Here is a 12,543-nt window from a genome sequence, read left to right as displayed (position 1 = left end):
CTAAGGAAGAGAAAGCAGCAGAAGCAGTGACCTTCTGTAACAACCCCTGATGAAAGCCAGCACTGCAAAAGAGTGGCTTGCTGGTTGGGGACACACACAACAACACAGTCTAATAAACACACTCTAATAAAGATTTCTTCCCTTGATGGACTCACCAGCCTGCGGATCTCTCTCTCGCATTCCCGCTTTATTCTGTGGATCTCCTCCTGGTGGGCCTGATAGGCCGTGCGCAGGTCGGCCGCCTTCATCTTATCCGCCTGCATGACGTTGTTCAGAGCCTCTTCCAGCTGTTTTTTCCCAGATTTCAGCTCCAACACCTCCTGCTGCAGCTTCAGCCTCTCAGCATCAAAAGCCTTGCGGGCCTCCTCCTTGGCCTCGCTCAGCAGAGCCGTCTTCACTTTGTCCGCCGCCCCGTCCCGCAGGACGTTGACTGTGGATTGCAAACGTTGGATTTCCCCATCTTTAATTTTCACCATCCTGGCCACCTCCTGCTCGTGCTGCCGGATCAGGAGCTCCCTGAGGCTCTGGAGTTCCTTGGTTTTTTCCTCGTGGAGTTTGGCTTTCAGTTCGGAAACGTAGGCGGTGTGCTTGTGCTGCTCCTGCTCCCTTTCCTGCTTCACCTCCTGGATTTTCTCCCTCAGTTTGCCCACCTGGAATATCATAAAAAAACAAACAAATACAAAAAAAACCTAATTAAGGACTGCTAACACCCTTTTTAAAGTATTCAAGGAGGAATATTTTCTAAAACTTATTTAAAACATCACAAAGATGACATCCCTGACGCATCTCTCTCCAGTACGTGACTGGAGAACCAGAAGAAGGCCATGAGTGTCTGGCAGGAATCTGCTGAGGAAAATGGGCTTTTGATGACAAGTTCTGACAGTTTTGGGTAATAAAATAATAATAAAATAAAAAATTTTAAAATACATAGATTAATGAAAAAAAAAAATTGAGCAGTACCCCTTCTACTTCGCTCCTTAACTCCTCCACCACTTCTCTCTTACCTCAGCCACCCCAAACTATTCTCATCCTCAAACCCCCCCCCCCAAAAAAAAACCCCACAAATCAGATGATACATAGAAAATAATTTTTAGTTATGTTGGGAAGGAAATGGTAGAAAACTTCCTCATTTTCCTTCCTAGAAGGAAAGGGGGAAAAAAGAAAGGAAAGGGAATAAGGGGGGAGAGGGAATGAGGGGGGAGAGGGAATGAGGGGGGAGAGGGAATGAGGGGGGAGAGGGAGTGAGGGGGAAGAGGGGAAAAGAAAGGAAAAGAAAGGAAAAGAAAGGAAAAGAAAGGAAAAGAAAGGAAAAGAAAGGAAAAGAAAGGAAAAGAAAGGAAAAGAAAGGAAAAGAAAGGAAAAGAAAGGAAAAGAAAGGAAAAGAAAGGAGAAGAAAGGAGAAGAAAGGAGAAGAAAGGAGAAGAAAGGAGAAGAAAAGAGAAGAAAGGAAAAGAAAGGAAAAGAAAGGAAAGGAAAAGAAAGGAAAAAGAAAGGAAAAAGAAAGGAAAAGAAAGGAAAAAGAAAGGAAAAAGAAAGGAAAAAGAAAGAGGCTTTCTTCTCTATTCCAGTGCACCAGAAAGGCTACAAGGTGTTTCACCATGCATAATGACATCTTTCTGCTGTCCCTTTTCCCAGTGACTGCCACAACAGGGACTCTACACGTGTACTGCTCATCTAAAGACAAGTCAGAGGCAGAGAGTTCAAAGATTTGTGTTTTAGCCTTGAGTGGCAACACAAACATCCACACCAAAGAGTCTTTCATGGTACAAAGCAGCTGCTCTGCAGTGGGATGTCAGACCCTGCCACAATATTCCCAGCTTGCAGCATCCCTGCTGTACAAAGCTGGGGGCTGTAGCCACAAAATGCACTTAATTTATCCTAAAATAAGCTAGAATTGTGATTTGTCCCAAATTACTGCAGAGAGCTCTATAATAATTCAGATTATCATTTAATGTGAAGGTATAACTAGAGACTTTTCTGCTTGCTTTTAGATTTTATAGTCAAAACAAAAATAAATTAAAAGAAGGAATACCAGAAAAGGCCCAGAAATCTTCATTATTTTGTTTACTGAAAGGAGGTTGGATCTACCAGGCACTTTTGTATGTTGACTTCAGGAAAAATGGGACCTCTTGGCTCAAAGGCCTCAGACAGAACATGCATGGAATCCAAGTTTCCTCCTGAAGTGTGACCATTAAAATGAGAGATTTATTCTCATCACACCCACAGCACTGGCTGTAGGATTCCCAGAGTCTCAACTTTGCCTTCAGAAGATGCTCTGATCCTCTTATTTTCAAAAAAAAAAAAGACCTCTGAGAATCAACCAACTCAAACTTAACCTGGAGTTAGGAAAAAGAAAAAAAAATAAAAAGGGAAAGAAAGATATCAACATTTTTCTGTCCTTTCTACACTCCCTCTCTCCTTTTCTCCTGCATCCTAAGCAGATCTCGAAGTGTTTGGCTTCCAGAGCAACTGACTGCACAAAAATAGCAGTGTGGCATTTCCCCATATGCCTAAGGTTCAAAATAAATTTAAACTTTAAAGCAATTTGTCTTTTTTTTTTTAATTTAGAGCCTTTTTTTTTTTTTTAATAGAAAGCTCTTCTGTTCATAAGAACATGAAGCAGAGCAAAAAATGAAACCAATAGGAAAATAAAGACAAGGAGCCTATTGGGGCACAAATAAACCTGGTGTTTTCTGCCTTGCTAAATTAAATCTTGAATAATCACTGCACACTGATACCAGATTGTTGACAAAGCAGAAGATGACTTCTTGAAAAAGCAAAGCCAAACATCACTGCTGCTTCCCTTTTTAAAGTGTCTGAACAAAAGAGGCAACAGCCCCAAGTTGTTCCTGGGGAGATTCTGATTGAACACAAGAGGGAATTTTTTCCCCATGAGGACAGTCAGACCTTGGAATGGTCTCCCAGGGGAAAGGGAGGATTCTCCCACTTTGGAAAGTTTGAGTCTCACAAAAATAATACGAAGGGTTGGAGGAGATGATCCTTGAGGTCACTTCCAACCTGACATTCAGCTGCTCACACACCTGAAGCCCAAAGCAGCCCCACAGTGATGCATATCCCAAAAAACTGCAAACTTCAGAGGAGGCTTCACATAAGCCTGGAGCTAAAACTGTTTAGCATGTTTATCAGTGTTGGGCCCAGTTCTGTTCAATATCTTGCAGGTAAGCAGGAAAAAGCTAAAAATCAAAACTAAACCCAAAACTAAATAACAGCTGTCCTGGTCTTGTAGCTGTATTCTTAATTGAATCCAAGTGAAACCTGACCCTGTGACAGGCAAAGCATTAAACCTGGAAGCATGTCAGGCCAAAACTCTCCTTGGGATCTGTCCTGGTTTGGGCCAGGATAAAGGTGATTTTATGTTTTGTACTTTTACTTTTAGCTAAGTCTCTTGTAAGTAGTTGCACTTGCTGAAATGAACAGCAAGTTTCTCAGACAGTGTGTGCTTCTAGGACTGATAACACTTGATGTTTAGAGTTACTGCTAGAGCCTGGTGTGCAGAGCCAAGGACACTGCTCAGCTCTGAGGAAAACTTTTACCCTCCAGAAGGATAAAGAGGTCCCACCTGCAGCCTCCTTTGGGGAGGAACAGACAAGATAGATGCCAGAATTGACCAAACAGAGGATTCCATCCCATATACCTCATACTCAGGATAAATTTGAGGCATCATGAGGGCCAAGCCAGACTTCTGGATTTCCTGATTTCCTGCTTCCCTTCCTTCACCCGGCATCCTGGAAGGATTCCATCCCTTCCTCTGCCTGTGCTCCTGATCCATCCCAGCCCATATCTGTGTGTTCCTGCCTCCAGCTCCCAACTGCTGCTGACTCCAGGATTCCAGCCTGGACTTTCCCAGGGCTGCCCTGCAGCCTCGGTGGTGATGTGAGAGTTACTGGGGAAAAGGGGGGAGGAATGTGGGATCCATTTTCCTGTATATTTGTATATATTTAGTAATTTTTCCTATTTATCATTCCTGTTTCATTAAAGTTGTGTAGTTTAGTTTCCAACCCATCAGTCTCTCTCCCTTATTCTCTCTCCTTTCTCTATCAAGGAGAGAGAGATTAATAGAGAGCGTCTGTTACTCGGTTTAATCGCCGGGCCAGTGTTAAACCCTGACAGGATCCATGGAATCATTTTGGAGATTTTTTTTTAGAATCTGGTAACTTAAACACACTCAAAATGAATTCATGTTTCTGTCTAAGATAGCACTATAATTAGGTGCTCTTTTAAATGCAATTAGAAGATGATAAAATTCACATCTGTATGTCTGCATAAAGTGATACAGAACAAAATAGGAAATAAGACCAAAAAAAAAATATTCCAGAAATCTAGGGGTTGGAAAGGACCTCAAAACATCATCTAGTTCAGAGCGGGGTCACTTACACCCAAAATAACCCACAAGAAATGTTTACTAGTGTAAATGTAATGTTGCATCAGTTCACAAGTGTCTTCCAAAACAGAAGCACAAAGACACTAAAAATTACAGTGAAAAAATACAATTTATCAGCACCTTAATTCTATTTTAGATGCTATCACCCAGTAGCACATTCCATGGGGTGTGCTTTTAAGCAGCAGATGTAGTTTGTGCCTCTCATTTTATGATTTGTTCTCATTACATAAAAAAAAAAAAAGTGGGAGAAGTTGAGAAATAAAAGAATAAAGAATAGAAATAGAATAAAGAATAGGAAAAAAAAAAACCTCCTCACTTTTCTGTTTGCTTCTCAGTACTTCTGACCCATAATAAATAGGATTTTTTGCTTTAGTCTGTGAAGATGAGAAATTTCCAAGGCAACACAAATGTGGTTGCCTGGTATACACTGAACCTATTGTATCAGTCAAGCAAGAATGAAAGCTTTATAGCTTCCTTCTCCTCTGTAAGAAATCAATTATGAAGATTATATGTAGGGTTTTTCTTTCCTTTTGTAAAAGTTTATGAAAAATGAGACCATTCTTGTGCAGAGTCAAATGAACTCATTGAGATTAATAGAGTAATGGAACAGAAATAACCTTATTGGCTTGCCCATATTTTAAGCTGCTGTAGAGATATATAAAAGCTCATCTTTACAAACCTCTGTGCACTTCAGAAATGAGCAATTTCTCATAGGTTTTCTCTCAATTATTCAAACATGTGCCAGACAGATAAACATTGATGGATCAGCTGCATCACTGAAAACCTCAGAGCTCCAGCCCATGGAACCTCAGCAACTCAAATCAGGATTCCTACAATCATTTCCAGTTAATTCACATTCTCCATGGGCATTTCAAGTGAAATTCTCCAAATGTGGTGCTGATGTTTGACTTGGAAGATGGGGTTTTTTGCAATATCCAGTACTAAGATCAGCCACCAAACTCTTCACATGCCTTGAGTTCACCCCAAGCTGCTGCCATTTATTGCTGTGATTTCAAGTGTCAATGACTGGATGATGTTTGGGGACATTTCCTTCCTTTTGCACATTATCATCTTCAGTGCAATCACACAGCACCTGCAGGATGGGCAAGGGATTAGACCCAACCAGCACAGGTTCAGGAAGGGCAGGTCCTGTCTGACCAACCTGATCCCCCTTTATAATCAGGTGACCCGACTGGTGGATGAGGGGAAGGCTGTGGATGTGGTCTATCTGGACTTCAGCAAAGCGTTTGACACCGTCTCCCACAGCATCCTCCTGAAAAAGCTGTCAGCCCACAGCTTGGACAGGAGCACCCTGTGCTGGGTTAGGAACTGGCTGGAGGGCCGGGCCCAGAGAGTGGTGCTGAATGGGGCTGCATCAAAATGGCGGCCGGTCACTAGTGGTGTCCCCCAGGGATCAGTGTTGGGCCCAGTTCTGTTCAATATCTTCATTGATGATTTAGATGAGGGGATTGAGTCCAAATTCTCAGATGACACTAAGCTGGGGGGGAGTGTGGATCAGCTGGAAGGCAGGAGGGCTCTGCAGAGGGACCTGGACAGACTGGAGAGTTGGGCTGATCCCAACGGGATGAGGTTCAACACGGCCAAGTGCCGGGTCCTGCACTTTGGCCACAACAACCCCATGGGGAGCTCCAGGCTGGGCACAGAGTGGCAGAAAGGGACCTGGGAGTCTGGATTGCCAGGAAGCTGAACAGGAGCCAGCAGTGTGCCCAGGTGGCCAAGAAGGCCAATGGCATCCTGGGCTGGATCAGGAACAGCGTGGCCAGCAGGTCCAGGGAAGGGATTCTGCCCCTGTGCTCAGCCCTGGGGAGGCCACAGCTTGAGTCCTGTGTCCAGTTCTGGGCCCCTCAGGAAGTTCAGGAAGGAGCTTGAGGTGCTGGAGCAGGTCCAAAGGAGGGCAACCAGGCTGGTGAAGGGACTTAAGCAAATATCCTATGAAGAGAGGCTGAGGGAGCTGGGGGTGTTGAGGCTGGAGAAGAGGAGGCTCAGGGGAGACCTCATCACTCTCTCCAACTCCCTGAAAGGAGGTTGGAGCCAGGGGGGGGTTGGGCTCTTTTCCCAGGCAACTCTCAGCAAGACAAGAGGGCAGGGTCTCAAGTTGTGCCAGGGGAGGTTTAGGTTGGAGATGAGAAAGAATTTCTTTCTGGAGAGGGTGATCAGGCATTGGAATGGGCTGCCCAGGGAAGTAGTGGATTCTCCGTGTCTGGAGATCTTTCCAAAGAGCCTGGATGTGGCACTGAGTGCCATGGGCTGGGAACTGCAGCGGGAGTGGATCAAGGGTTGGACTTGATGATCTCTGAGGTCCCTTCCAACCCAGCCAATTCTAGGATTCTAGGATTCTATGATCTATAGTAGTTGGTACCAATTTCAGTTTATCAGTGGCTCCGATTTCACCACTTTGTCACGTTTTGCTTTTAAGGCCAACGCATTTTAATAAAAAAAAATCACTTGGAGAGTCAAACTTTGCTGCTTTCAAACAATGCTACTGCTAAGAAGAATGATCCCAAAATACAGACAAATACCTTGCTTTTTTCCTGCTGAAATTCTATCTGGATGTTGGTTAGTTTGGCTCGTAGCTCCTCATTAGCAGCTTGCAGAGTTTCAAGCTCCATGTCAGCCTTCTCCCCCTTGGCACGACTTTTCTTGGACATAATGATCCTGGAAGTTTAAAGGTTTTGCTCCACGCTGAGCTGCCAGATAGTGCCTGCTGCTTTTAGCATTTAAGAGTCACAAAGTGCTCAAGAAAACCTTCCCCACCAATCTCTGCCATCCTGGGAGAATTCTCTTGTGGCCTGGAAGAAACAAAGCAGTGGGAAGAGCATTAGGGCTGCAGCATGAAGCAGGAGCAGCCTGGCATTCAGCATAAAGCACATGGGATTTCTGGTGCATTATGCAATGCAGTTTATACTCCCCAGACTTTGAAAGGAATAGGTCATAAAGATAGAATTTACACAATATTACATTGTTTTATTCAAAGACCTTATCCACTGAAATCTAATTCTCACAGAAATCAAAAACTCTAAATTAGAGTTATGATGAATAGAATTAATATCTTATTCAAGACATGACTTGGTACATGCTCAGGATTCCCAAGAAGCACAGGGACAGTGATAAATTCCCTGTGACTCCTGATGGTACAAATGGGAATAGTTTATTTCCTGCAATAAGGAGAAAACACTTCCCAGCTCACTCTATCAATAGGATGATAAAATAACTCTTGTATTATGCATAGGAAAATACCAAATATTACAATATTAATCATATTATTCATAATTAGAGTCTCACAGCATCAGAATATGTGGGAAAAGCATCACAAAATTGGAAGGCATTTTAAATGGGTGTCTTTAAAATATCCCATATAGAGACTGCATCCATTCAGGGTGGATACTGTTTGAAATGCTCTCCTCAAAACATGAAGGTATTTAACTTCATTTTCATTCCCCAGCATTCCTCTAAGCTTAAAATTATCCAATTATTTACATCAGCTTTATGTAAAATTCAAGGAGAGTATCAATATCAGACAAAGAATCCTAATTCCAATAACTATGAAATCCCATACTCAGGGAGTAGTTACAGAAGCTTCCTCTGTGGGGTTTTTTTTTTTCCTAGAACAAACTCAGCAACAACTGAGCAATGCTGAATGATTTTCCAAACCCACATCCCCTGCTCGTTTGAACCCTCCACATAATTTCCAGTGTTAAATTACCAACAAAGCAGAGAGGTTCCTACTTCAATACATTCCTGGAGTATTATATTTTCAAGAAAATTGCTACCAAATGGCCTGCAGACAGTATATTCTCCTTTCCAACCTACTTCTGCCTGGGAATTATTGGAGAAATTGTTATTAGGATGAAAATCAGATGCACTGGGCAGCACACACCTCCTGAGTGGTTACCACCTAAAACCCCAGGTGGGTGCAAACACCATTTAAGTTCAGCTAAACACAGGAATTTTATTTTCTTCTTTAAAGAATGATAACCAGAAGCCAAAGGATTATACACCTTGCTCAAAATGAGAATTCAAAGCAGATAAAAATGCATCAAATGCTTTCTAGCACCAAATGCTTTTCCTCCCAAACTTAACACTCTATCAATTTAAGCTGAAATAGCATGGTAACAAGAAAAAAATTATAGAAAGGTGTCATCCAAAATTCAGCATTGCAGGCTTGATTCAGAGTTGAATGACTCAGCTTCAAGAGGATTTTTGGAAAGGGAAGGTCTCAATGAGCCCTCTCAGCTGAAATACCAAAACAGGTACAGGGAAAAAAAAAAAATGAAGTTTTTTTATCTGGACACTTTTGCCTCCAAATAAATTTGGTGGGGTTTTTTTTTTCCATTTTACTTTAACATTTCTCTTACAATACAGGGGAGCCTATCACAGGCTACTGAGAACCCTGATTATGCTCATGACATCAGTAAATTCTTATCACAGCACAAGTTGGAATATTTAGGAAGCTTAAAATAAATTATTCTGTTTCTTTACCCCCTGGCAAGAGTAAATGTGAACTTCAGAAGTCAGTTCACCCATCTGATAGTTTCAAACCCAGGCATAACCAAGCAGGAAAGAAAATGTTCCCAGCTCCCAATGCCCAGGGCACTTTTCTCACAAGGTTCAGATGACCTACATTCCCTGCTCCAGCTCTCAGCTCTGTGTAATAAAACACAACTGAATGGATAAAAGCATCTCCACAGGATGTAAAAGAATACTTTTCTCCGACAGAAAAAAAAAATTAAATATATAAATACAATTATAAGAACCATTTTCTAAAGATACTGCAGAGCAGTCACGTTTCTGATAGCCACTAATTAGCTACTTAGAGAGGTAAAGCTATTTCTGTAACAGTGGAGCTTTTGAGAGCTATTTTAAATCCTTTTGTGCTTAGGGAAATGCAGGCTCCTTACAGGGGAACAGTTCTGCAAGTGCCACTTGGTTTTTTGGGGTTTTTTTGGGTGGATAAAAACATCTGTAGTGTTAACTAACAGCTCCACATTCATGGCTGCAGGTTCCCAGCCTACAGGCCTGGGTTTCTATAGTGATATATTATTATATTATATATCTATATCTATTATATATAGAGAGAGATAGATATAGATATATTATATATTCTATAGTGATATATTATTTCTATAATGATGTATTATAGATAATAATGTATCTGGAGGTCCAAACTATATGGAAAGCCCAGGAATCTCCAAGTATTTTTAACTATTGTTTGGGTAAAAGAGCTCAGAGTAACATCATCCTTTTAAACACCATTAAGCAGAGGTTACTTCTCTGCTTTGTAGATCCCAGCATCACATGGGTTAAGCACAGAAGGTTCCAGAGCAGGTGATGCAAATTAATTTATCCCCAGGGTAAGTCAATCAGTGTTCCTGTCAAAGATACTAATTGATTCTGATTTTTTTATTTTTTTTTTTTTCCCAATGGCACCTCAGGAAATGTGATCTGCTGAGATTCTCTACTTCCACAGTCTTGCAGAATATTCCCTTTGCCCCCAGGACTCAGCACCCATGTTTTACCATTTGTGTCTGGGGTGCCTTCAGAAAGGAGGAGCTGCAGGTGGGGAGGTGATGATTGCCTTTCAAAACCTCTGGAAATCCACATTTCTACATAGTTATGCATAAAGGATGCCATTTTTCTCCTCACATATATTGCCACAATCAAATCAGATTATCAAAGCCATTTAATACCCAGGACACATCACTCAGGGCTATTGGAAGCTACAAAATAATTCGATGGAAGAGCAGAGGAAAACAAAGAAAAAGCCAGAAAGACAACTGGAAGAAGGAAAGAGCCAATTTAACAGCACCAAAGCCAACTTCATGGTCTCTCACTGCTACCTATTGGATGCCCACCATGGAGACTCCAGGTTTCTCAAGGTTCATCCCTTCCATTTCCCATCCAGACTCATTCCTGAATGGGCCAGGAGCTTCAGAACAGCAAAGGAGCTGTGACACTCAATTATCAAACAACTTGATGTAAGGAAGAGTTTTTCCAAGGTCTCACAAAAGTTTTAGTTTCCTTTTTAACCCCTCTTGCAAGCATTCAAGTCGTAGCAGAGGACTTTTGGAGGATGAAGTGAAACACCTCCCACCTTATCTCCATGTGCCCAGGACCAACCACACACTTATCTAACAGGAAAACGTGTGTGGGAATGCTGCCAGCACCTCTCCAGATATCCCTTACCCCAAGGTATGAGAAACTATTCAGCCACCAGCACACTACAGCACTTCATTTCTGTGCTGGAAGAGTAATAAAGCTGGAAATCAGATGGCAGGGATATAAGTAATATTTGTACAAAGGATTAGTCAGCACAGATGGGGTGTTCAAAGGTTATGAAGAAGGAAAAAAAAAATAAGGAAACAGGTGAGTGAAAGCAAAGTTTATCTAAATGTAATTCACATCAGTTTAGAGAGAGGGAAAAATATCAATTTTGGCAGGTTTCATGACAAGTCAGCAAAACAGAGAAAGAGCCATTGAGCCCCTATTCCAAGAAAGACATGGATGTGGTGGAAGTTGTCCAGGGAAGGGCCAGGAGGATGCTCAGAGGGCTATGGAGCAGCTCTGCTGTGAGGACACACTGAGGGAGTTGGGGCTGTTCAGTCTGAAGAGGAGAAAGCTCCAAGGAGCCTTATGAAAAATTATGAAGAAATGGTTTAGAATATTTTAATGTCCATGTCAGTGGCTGCAGAGAACCTGGGAATCTCTCTGTGGATGATGAACAAGCACTGAGTTAAAAACCTGTTACCAGAAGTTGGGGTTATTCACTCTGGAGAGGAGAAGGCTCCAAGGAGACCTCATTGTGGCCTTCCAGGATCTGAAGGGGCTACAGGAAAGGTGGGGAGGGACTTTTTAGGATGTCAGGGAGTGATAGGAGCTGAGGGAATGGATTCAAACTAGAGGAGGGGAGATTGACATTGGAAGCTAGGAAGAAATGCTTCACCATGAGGGTGGTGAGAGGCTGGCACAGGTTGCCCAGAGAGGTGGTGGTAGCCCCATCCCTGGAAGTTTTTAAAGTTGGATGGGGCTTGGAGCAACCTGGGCTGGTGGGAGGTGTCCCTGCCCATGCAAAGGGTTGGATAGATGATCTAAAAGGTCCCTTCCAACCCTGAAAATTCTGTGATTCTGTGAAGAAAAAATAAATAAATGTGCCTGGCCCCTTGCCCAACACTGCAGGAATCCTGGGTGGGCACAGCAGCATCCTTCTTGCATGGATGGTTCTGTCTACACTGCCATGCTGAGGGGATAAAATCAGCTTTTCCTATTCCCAATAGGAAGTCTCCTTATGAATAACTTGCCCAGGATAAAGTCAGTTCCCAAAGCACCCTGGATGCTGAGACTCCTGATTTGGGGAGTTTGTTTCCAGGGGAAATGTTCATTCTGAATCCATTTGGTGATCTGTGATTAACTGTTCGCTTTCTGAGGGACAGGACAGACAAAAGGCCAAAGGAATCTGATCTCATTCCTTTGGTATTTCAAGATCAAAACAGATTCACCTGAGCAGAAAGCCAGGTTACAAAATTCAACAGCTGGGTTTAGACTTCAGCAGCTTAATTCTTTCCAAAATTAGCATCACCTACTTAATACTATTATCTAAAAATAATTTTTATCTTATATCTGAGACTGAAGCTCCTCCTGTATTTACCATAAAGAGTTAAAACCAGCCAGAACTAAACACTGAAATGCCTTCCCTATTACAGAAGAATTTAGTCACAGTACTTTATCTGTTGCCCCAAAACCAAATTTACTCACCATATTTTTTTTAAGCTAATTCCAATAAATACCAAGTTATTTTAGACTTTTTTCACTCTTTTTAGCTTGCTTTATAATGACTGCACTGCAATGAAATTCACTGAAGCCTTAAAATCAAAGCTATATTGAACTATCAGCTGTACTTGAGTAATAAAGCCAAGCAAATACTACCCAGAGGGGCCCCAGGGCATTCTCTGTACCCTACAATTTTCACTTTACTGAAAAATTCACAAAGAATGAAAGAATAATGATCATTCACTCTACAGCTGTCATTCCCCATAGGGTCACACTTCACCCTTCCATCCTAAAATGAAAATTAAGTGTTCACTGAGCACTGTATCCAAGATAAAGGATCATGAGCAGCAAAGAGA

At 42.1% G+C, this 12,543-nt stretch overlaps 1 protein-coding gene across 1 annotated transcript in view; it reads right to left on the bottom strand.

Annotated features, from left to right (window-relative positions):
- JAKMIP1 (janus kinase and microtubule interacting protein 1) overlaps positions 1-10,463 on the bottom strand; it is an 86,064-nt gene extending 75,601 nt beyond the window's left edge. The window contains exons 1-3 of the mRNA XM_030449674.1: positions 10,230-10,463; positions 6,943-7,212; positions 156-650 (exon numbers count right to left, since the gene is read on the bottom strand). Coding sequence (XP_030305534.1) covers positions 156-650; positions 6,943-7,071 — 624 coding nt within the window. The 5' untranslated portion in view covers positions 7,072-7,212; positions 10,230-10,463. The remainder of the gene's footprint in view (positions 1-155; positions 651-6,942; positions 7,213-10,229) is intronic.
- Positions 10,464-12,543: the final 2,080 nt, after the last annotated feature.

Source organism: Calypte anna, chromosome 4A (genome assembly GCF_003957555.1).
Source record: "Calypte anna isolate BGI_N300 chromosome 4A, bCalAnn1_v1.p, whole genome shotgun sequence".
NCBI lineage: Eukaryota > Metazoa > Chordata > Aves > Apodiformes > Trochilidae > Calypte > Calypte anna.
Note: the sequence above shows the minus strand (reverse complement) of the source record. Positions and strands in the feature narration are given on the sequence as shown.